The sequence below is a fragment of the Scleropages formosus genome, chromosome 8 (genome assembly GCF_900964775.1).
Source record: "Scleropages formosus chromosome 8, fSclFor1.1, whole genome shotgun sequence".
Lineage (NCBI taxonomy): Eukaryota > Metazoa > Chordata > Actinopteri > Osteoglossiformes > Osteoglossidae > Scleropages > Scleropages formosus.
Window position 1 is genome coordinate 11108298 of NC_041813.1, and position 9330 is coordinate 11117627.

The 9330-nt window shown below is 46.3% G+C and overlaps 1 protein-coding gene across 1 annotated transcript; it reads right to left on the reverse strand.

Moving 5' to 3' along the window:
- Positions 1–5354: 5354 nt before the first annotated feature.
- Positions 5355–9101, reverse strand: selenou1a (selenoprotein U 1a). The gene is made up of 7 exons (XM_018766061.2): positions 9011–9101; positions 8806–8865; positions 7204–7383; positions 6784–6875; positions 6537–6677; positions 6220–6384; positions 5355–6099 (listed from the first exon to the last, which is right to left on the reverse strand). The coding sequence occupies exons 3-7, from the start codon at positions 7346–7348 to the stop codon at positions 6004–6006; spliced, it is 639 nt and encodes a 212-aa protein (XP_018621577.1). The 5' UTR covers positions 7349–7383; positions 8806–8865; positions 9011–9101; the 3' UTR covers positions 5355–6003.
- Positions 9102–9330: the final 229 nt, after the last annotated feature.

A 9330-nucleotide genomic window follows, 5' to 3' on the forward strand; every position in this document is an offset into this window, starting at 1 on the left:
GTCCAGCTACACAAGTGGCTAACACACACACAGGCAGCGTTACTAGATCAGGGAACTGCCATTAAAATGCCCTTGGCAGGAACTTTGAGGTCTTGTTCACACGTCAGAAATCCACACCGGGCATAAGGATTATATGGTTGCTCATATATTAGCAGGGAGAGCTGGTGTCCTAGTGTTTAGCGCTGCTGCTGCCCTTTGGACCTAAAGGTTGCAGGTTTGAATCCTACCTCTAGCTGTAAAACCCTTGAGAAAGGTACTTACCCTAAATTACTCCAGTAAAATTATCCAGCTATATAAATGGGTAAATGATTGTAAGTTGCTTTGGAGAAAAGCATCAACTAAATAAATTATATTTTTGTGGTCACAGTATCTCATCAAAATAACATGAAGTAATCTTGGATAACTAGATTAGGTCAAATAGAAAATAATAGAAAAGGTTGAAGAAATGAACATCTTTAGGAAATACACACACACATTTTCTGAACCACTTGTCCCATACGGGGTCGCGGGGAACCGGAGCCTAACCCGGCAGCTCAGGGCGTAAAGCTGGAGGGGGAGGGGACACACCAAGGATGGGATGCCAGTCCGTCGCAAGGCACCCCAAGCGGGACTTGAACCCCAGACCCACTGGAGAGCAGGACCCAGTCCAACCCACTGCGCCACTGCACCCCCTGCTTTAGGAAAAAGTAACATAGAATTGAAAAATATTTTTATATGGATATTGTAAAACACATTAATCATTATCAGTATGTTATTCATGAAGAATCCCCAGGTGCAAAAGCAAGCCTAACATACCCCCACCTCCCGGTATTTATGTATAACTATTAAATATTATTGGTATTTTTGGTCCTCCCAATTCCTGACAAGTTCATATCCTCCTGGAAGAATGTCATTTTATACAGAACAAAGTTTTTTTTTTTCTAAGTATGTTTCAATGAAACCACGATGAACTGCTTGCAAATAGAGGTACTGGGTCTCAGAGCTTGTCCTGACCCAGAATCACTAGGCACAAAGCTAAGGATGGGATGGGATGTTGGTCCATCACAGGGTAGGTTCACACCCATAGTCACACACTACAGGAAATTTAGTTACCACTTCACTTTGAACTGCATGTCTCTGGATTGTGGGAGGAAACCCACAGAGACATGGAGAAAAGATACAAATTCCACACAAACAGAGCTATATTAAAACCTACACCTAAACAGTGCAGAAGCCACGAGGCAGCAGCACTACCTTCTGTGCCCTGTAACATCCTGTTGTATATTATTTACTTGCTTATTGGAACAGGACCAATAAACAGTATTCCCATTGTTTCTAAATTGTCAGACTGATTAATTATTGCTGACATGAATTAGGATGTCCGAGTGCCCGGCCGACCCAAACCTCGGGCGCCAACTCTGGTTTTTGGGACTTGGAATGTCACCTCACTGGCGGGGAAGGAGCCTGAGCTGGTGCGGGAAGTTGAGAGACACCGTCTAGATATAGTCGGGCTCACTTCCACTCACAGCTTGGGTTCTGGAACCACTCTTCTCAATCAGGGGTGGACTCTCCACTATTCTGGCGTTGCCCAAGGTGAGAGGCGGCGGGCGGGTGTGGGCTTATTAATAGCCCCCCAGTTCAGCCGCCATGTGTTGGAGTCTACCCCGGTGAATGAGAGGGTTGTCTCCCTGCGCCTTCGGGTCAGGGAACGGTCTCTCACTGTCATTTGTGCTTATGCGCCTAGCGGCAGTGTAGAGTACCCGGCCTTTTTAGAGTCCCTGGGGGGCGTGCTGGAAAGCGCTCCCACTGGGGACTCTGTCGTTCTACTGGGGGACTTTAACGCCCACGTGGGCAGCGACAGTGATACCTGGAGGGGCGTGATTCGGAGGAACGGCCTCCCTGATCTGAACCCGAGCGGTGAGTTGTTATTGGATTTCTGTGCTAGTCGCGGTTTATCCATAACGAACACCATGTTCATGCATAAGGGTGTCCATCAGTGCACTTGGCACCAGGACACCCTAGGTCGGAGGTCGATGATCGACTTTGTAGTCGTTTCTTCTGACCTTCGGCCATATGTCTTGGACACTCGGGTGAAGAGAGGGGCTGAGCTGTCAACTGATCACCACCTGGTGGTGAGTTGGATTCGATCGCGGGGGAAAAAGCTGGACAGACCTGGCAGGCCCAAACGCATAGTGAGGGTCTGTTGGGAACGTTTGGCGGAGGCCCCTGTCAGAGAGGTCTTCAACTCCCACATCCGACAGAGCTTCAACCAGGTCCCGAGGGAGGTGGGGGACATTGAGTCTGAATGGACTATGTTCCGCGCCTCCATTGTCGGGGCGGCGGTTCGGAGCTGCGGCCATAAGGTCTCCGGCGCCTGTCGCGGCGGCAATCCCCGAACACGGTGGTGGACACCGGAGGTAAGGGATGCCGTCAAGCTGAAGAAGGAGTTCTATCGGGCCTGGCTGGGACTCCTGAAGCAGCTGACGGGTACCGGCGGGCCAAACGGAGCGCGGCTCTGGCAGTCGCCGCGGCAAAAACTCGGGCTTGGGAGGAGTTCGGTGAGGCCATGGAGGAAGACTTTCGGTCGGCCTCAAAGAGATTCTGGCAAACCGTCCGGCGACTCAGAGGGGGGAAGCGGTGTTCCACAAACACTGTTTACAGTGGAAGTGGTGCGCTGCTGACCTCAGCTGAGGATGTTCTCGGGCGGTGGAAGGAGTACTTTGAGGATCTCCTCAATCCCTCCGACACGCCTTCCGTAGAGGAAGCGGAGGCTGGGGACTTGGAGGGGGACTCGTCCATTACCCTGGCTGAAGTTGCTGAGGTAGTCAAAAAACTCCTTGGTGGCAAGGCTCCGGGGGTGGATGAGATCCGCCCCGAGTTTCTCAAGGCTCTGGATGTTGTGGGGCTGTCTTGGCTGACACGCCTCTGCAGCATCGCGTGGAGTTCGGGAACGGTGCCTCTGGACTGGCAGACCGGGGTGGTGGTCCCTCTTTTTAAGAAGGGGGACCGGAGATTGTGTTCCAACTACAGGGGGATCACACTCCTTAGCCTCCCTGGGAAAGTCTATGCCGGGGTACTGGAAAGGAGAATCCGACCGATAGTCGAACCTCGGATTCAGGAGGAGCGGTTTTCGCCCTGGCCGTGGAACACTGGACCAGCTCTATACCCTCACTAGGGTGCTGGAGGGTTCGTGGGAGTTTGTCTAACCAGTCCATATGTGTTTTGTGGACCTGGAGAAGGCATTCGACCGTGTCCCTCGTGGCATCCTATGGGGGGTACTTCGGGATTATGGGGTTCGTTGCTACGGGCTGTTCGTTCCCTGTATGACCGGAGCAGGAGCTTGGTTCGCATTGCCGGCAGTAAGTCAGACCTGTTCCCGGTGCATGTTGGACTCCACCAGGGCTGCCCTTTGTCACCGATTCTGTTCATTATCTTCATGGACAGAATTTCTAGGCGCAGCCAGGGAACGGAGGGTGTCTGTTTTGGTGGCCGCGAGATCTCGTCTCTGCTTTTTGCGGACGATGTGGTCCTGTTGGCTTCATCAAGTCAAGACTTGCAGCGTGCACTGGGGAGGTTTGCAGCCGAGTGCGAAGCGGCGGGGATGAGAATCAGCACCTCCAAATCCGAGGCCATGGTTCTCAGTCAGAAAAAGGTGGATTGCTCCCTCCGGGCTAGGGGGGAGTTGCTCCCTCAAGTGGAGGAGTTTAAGTATCTCGGGGTCTTGTTCACGAGTGAGGGAAAAATGGAGCGGCAGGTTGACAGATGGATCGGTGCGGCGTCCGCAGTAATGCGGTCATTGTACCGGTCTGTTGTGGTGAAGAGGGAGCTGAGTCGTAAGGCGAAGCTCTCAATTTACCGGTCGATCTACGTTCCTACCCTCACCTATGGTCATGAACTCTGGATCATAACCGAAAGAATGAGATCGCGGATACAAGCGGCAGAAATGAGTTTCCTTCGCAGAGTGGCTGGGCGCACCCTTAGGGATAGGGTGAGGAGCTCAGTCACTCGGGAGGAGCTCGGAGTAGAGCCGCTGCTCCTCCGCATCGAAAGGAGCCAGTTGAGGTGGCTCGGGTATCTGTTCCGGATGCCTCCTGGACGCCTCCCTGGGGAGGTGTTCCGGGCTTGTCCCACTGGGAGGAGGCCTCGGGGCAGATCCAGGACACGTTGGAGAGACTATGTCTCCCGGCTGGCCTGGGAACGCCTTGGGGTTCCCCCAGAGGAACTGGAGGAGGTGTGCAGGGAGAGGGAAGTCTGGAGGACTCTGCTTGGACTGCTGCCCCCGCGACCCGGCCCCGGATAAGCGGAGGAAGATGGATGGATGGATGGATGAATTAGGATGATTTGTATGTATAATTTTAATTAGTGAAATGCAACCAATATGTGTCATAGCCCTAGGGGTAAGAATGGGGGGGTGTCCAAGACCTGTCATTAGATATTTAGCTGACACTCATGTATGGGAAGCTAGTTATTTAACAAATTATAAAGAGCTGGTGTCTTTTTACTGCAGTGATTCAGAGTAGATGCCTTATTCAAGGGTATTACAGCAGGGATTGAAACTCAGGACCAGTTTGAGGCAATTTTACACTGCAATCAGAAATGCCATACATGATGTTTAGGTTTTTCTCAAAGGCATGGATGTTTTCAGTTTAATTTTTTCTCTTCTCATAGAGGTCTCCTGTACTCACCATAACATTTACATTTATTCATTTAGCTGATGCTTTTCTCCAAAGTGACTTACCAATGTTAAGATAGTTACAATTATGTACCCATTTATTCACCTGGGTAATTTTACTGGAGAAATTCAGGGTAAGTACCTTGCTCAAGGGTACTACTGCTGGGGGTAGGAATCAAACTTCTGACTTTTAGGTTCAAAGGCAGTAGCTCTAAACACTATGCTACCAGCTGCCCTGATGACAGGACCAGCAGACATGTCCAACCTGTGTATGTAAACACGTCACTGAGCATATTCTATTCTCTTCCCCAAAATCATAATCAGGAACCTGTACAGAATGCAGTGGTTTGCTCAGATATACTGAATTAATCCCCTCTTTGTTGTAGTTTTACATAAATAACAGAATGAACTTGCTGGTAACATCCATAGCATGGATTTTGAGACACTAGAGAACTCCATCCAAACAAGAAATGCTTCTGAGAAGGTAAGGAGCAGACCTTGACTCACAACCAATTTGCTTGAACTAAGTACTGGAGACCTGGTCTGTGACTGGTGCCAAGCACTTTTTCAAGTTGTGTAAAAGGCCCGTATTAGAGCAGGAATTTCTACCACTATTGTTAAACACTCTGCTTGTGTAACAAAATGCCCAAGATGATGATAGCGTAGATCCAAGTGCACTTACAGGTATAGAGCCAAAGTAAACAAAAGGAGATTGATTATGTTTATTATGAGCTGGTACACTAGCTTGTCTCCAGGGTAGCCTGTCAGCCCACTACCAACAGCCATGTCTGGTAATGTGAGGTATCAGACCTGTCCGCTCCATGGAGTTTAGACACAGGTTGTCATGAGCACAAACAAAACACTGCTGCACTGGTCTGGCCACAGGCCCTGAAGACACCGATACTTCAGCCTTTACAGAAAAGGTCATTGTAGAACCGTAAAGTTCCATTTAACAGGATTATCAAGACAAGAATATGTATTAAATATGATTTCACAGTCAGCAGTGTAAAGAAACTACATTATCCCTGAAACAAGTGCTGCCATATCAAAAAGCATTCTCCTGACTGTACACCTACTTCCTCAAAAGTGGCAGCAGCAAAGGGTCACTTCAGCTTCCTGTGCACCAAATGTCACCACAGGAAACAAAGACAATCATGAACCCTCTGGGAAGAAATCACAGCAAAAAAGTGTTAACATAAAGAACATTGATGATGGGACATGTGCGTGGAATGAGTTCTCATTGGGATTTTTTCTTTAGACAAACACAGCAATCGGCACAAAACTGGGTGTATATTCTAATGTGAATGGATAATCTAATTCATCTGAAAGTTTTTAATCATAATGAAAAAAATCTACTTTTCTATCTGTACTTTCTTAGCTGCTTCTAAAACCAAAGTAGTGTTGACTTTATCCCCAAACTCCTTCTCCCGGTGTTCTAGAAGAATGCCCTGCAAACAGACATCAAGAACCATTTCATTAATGCACATTCCTGAAACACTGCTGCTGCTTAAAACAAAACAAAAAAAAAAAAAGAAATGGCTAATGCATTTTAAATTTGCATGGCTTACCTGCTTCCTTGCTCCGATGACAAACACCCCACCAAGGACAAAGCCCTCGCCATTCATGTTGCCTTTATACCCACTCTTCCAGGCCCGGATGAAGTTCTGCCACACCCCCATGCGAATAAAGCCCAAGCCACCCATTTTTCTTTGCTTGGGCCCATAGAAGCATTGCTAGAAAGCAGATTTGTACAAGTCATAACAGAAGAAGGCCTACAAAAAATTCAGAACAGACTATCCACTACAGAATTACACTCCTAAGGACTGTCTTTCAAAGGTTTTAAAAAAAGGAGGTCTGAGGAAATTAGTCTACAATGTATCCTTACCTTCTCGTCTAGGAAGATCTCCCCTGCAAAATGTGCTCTGAAGTCATGAATCTCTGTGCCAATATTCTCCTTGACCACCCCATACAGAGGCACCCCAAGCTTATCCAGCTGGGGCTTCAGAGAGGACAGCTCAGAGGCCTCCTGTTAATACAGAGTCCAATCCACACAGCAGCTTATAGTGAAAAGTTTATGGAAGTCAATCACCTCCACTAAAAATCATACACAGATGGCATGGTAGGAACACTACCTCTCTGCACAAGAATCATCCAGGCCGCCGCACAGCCATGATCACTGCCCCAGACCTCTCCCACAGATTCTTGGCTTTAAAGGTCTTCTCATCTGGAGATATGCAATGACAACTGTTGCTCTATTCCCAAAGGAATTCTGACATAATCAGATGAATTGTAGTTAAAACAACTGGCACAGTTCACCAACAGAAATTCACCATGATTATAGTGCCAGAATTGAGAAGGGGGGGAACAACAGAAAAGGTCACAGAATTTCACATCCTACAATTAACTTATAACCATTCACTACCATTTTATTATAGTCTCCTCTTGACTGTGCATGTTCAAGAACTTGAACATTTTCATTGTGTGACAAGAAAACCTGAGGCCTTCAGTGACAGACTGCCAATCCAGTCAATCTGTTGTGCTTTGGTGCTCACCATCTCCTATTGTTTTAAGGCTGGCATCCTCCAGATATTCCAGAGTGGCCTGCTCTGGCTTAGCCAATAACAAGTCAGTGTTGGCCAAGAAGATGCCAGCAATGGCTGCGCCAACAGCACCAAGTCCAAGTGACCATATCCCCATGGCCAAGAGTTCCCCCTCCAGAATGAATAACAGAACTGCAGGAGAAATAGCAAGGCAAGTGACAAAATATTATTAACCAATAAATTCTTAAATTATGTACACATTTTAGATATAACAACTTTTTCCTTGCACAACAAATTATCTCCCAAACAATATGGAGAAATTTATACTTTATAATATACAGCTAACATTTACCCAAACAAACTTCATAACCTGCTGCAGATAAATCAAAGTATAGTTCATGCAAGCATGACCTGAAACAAAAAGGGTGAGAAGGCATGGAGATCCAGTCATGCGAATGATCGCTAAGTCATTTATTTCATATGTGAATCTTTAAATCATTTTGACATTCACACAATTTTAAGAAGGGAGTATAACAATGTGGAACAGCTTTGCTGCATCAGGGTCTGCAGTTTGCAATCAGAGAGACCAAATTAATTGAGACTTGTACATGAAATTCTGCTCTCTACTGTAGTGCAATCTGACACAGACAATTCAAGCAAAACAACCCAGAAGTATACAGGAACTGAAACAGTTTTTTAAACAGGAATATCTTCTAACTGCTGCACAGGTCTGATCAGCAGCTACAAAAAGACATTCCAGTAGATGCTAAATATAAAAAGTTCCCATATTTTTCAGACTGATAACGCTGACCATTTAAACAATTTGTTTATTAAAGACATGCATACGTAGAATTTGTGAAGACGACCGCCTTTACCATGGCTTACAGATGAGATCACATTTTAGGAGTCATTTATGCAGAAATCCTTATAATTTGAGAGTTTTAAGTTATGTGCTTGTTAGACTGGCTGTATAAAAGGTAACAATCAGTGGTGAATACCATTACTTTGCAGTTGAACATGGGACTAGTTTGGGATTTTTGCTTATATTACTACACTGATCTTGTGAAACTGCAGTGTATGTACCTCATTTGACCCTACTGTGTGTGATTTTTAACCCTACACTCAAAAACACTAATGCATATGACCATAAGCGCACAGAGGACACAGGAGCATTGTTTTCCTAAGTCATAGGCTCATTTCCACACAAACGCTCTTTAACAGGACACCACGTGCGTGATTTATTTCTTAACATTTTCGTCAGAATCGCTGTAATGCTGTGGACTTGTTTAGCAATCTGAATGTGTGTCAGAGGTCTGGTGTAAAGAGCAGCTATTCACAGTTCATTTCAAGGACTTTGGCTGCTTGTTTCTGGCAGTCCATGGTAACACACCACAGCTAAGTGTCCATTAGACAAACACTTTGATAAACCGTATTAAAATTATAAACGTCAGTGAATAACCAGTGTGCTCCTCACGAGCAAAAGCAGTAGCCTTCTAAGAAACATATATGCACTTTCCATTTATTTCATCTCGACACAAAATCAGATATTTTCCAAAGACCACAAAATATGTTTTTCTAGAGATAATTAACGTAGTCGAACGTCGAATTGCTCACCTCTCTGAGTCCCAGTCAGCAGGCGCAGTCTCTTACGTAAATGAGACACTTCCACACCACCTAAGATAACAAACCTGTTTCAGATATACACAACTGGACACGAACTTCGATATGCTATTTAGCAAACCACTTCCCTGGCAACATTTTACAGCTTTTAAACGACGAATCTAAGTAAGAGTTAACACTAACCAAAGCTTCGACTAACCAGAAAGCACTGACTGAACAGTCAATGCAGCCAGCTCTGTCAAACCCCCTCTCCGTTGCTGCTGTGCGTGAAAATTAGAATTTGTGCCGTTTTTGAGGTAGCAATTATTTTGACGTCACCCAAACACCTTACAACCTGTAAACACCGTTTAGACCGCCGTTCTCGTTTATTTTCCAAGACATTAATGATTAAAATGTACTTAGGACGTGACATCACCACCGCCCCCCAGAACAGCGAGGCTATAGGATTGGGACGCTGGGTTTGCGCATACGCATCAGGCATAGTTCAGGACAGCCTGGGGCCTGAGGTGTTGTTGGGCT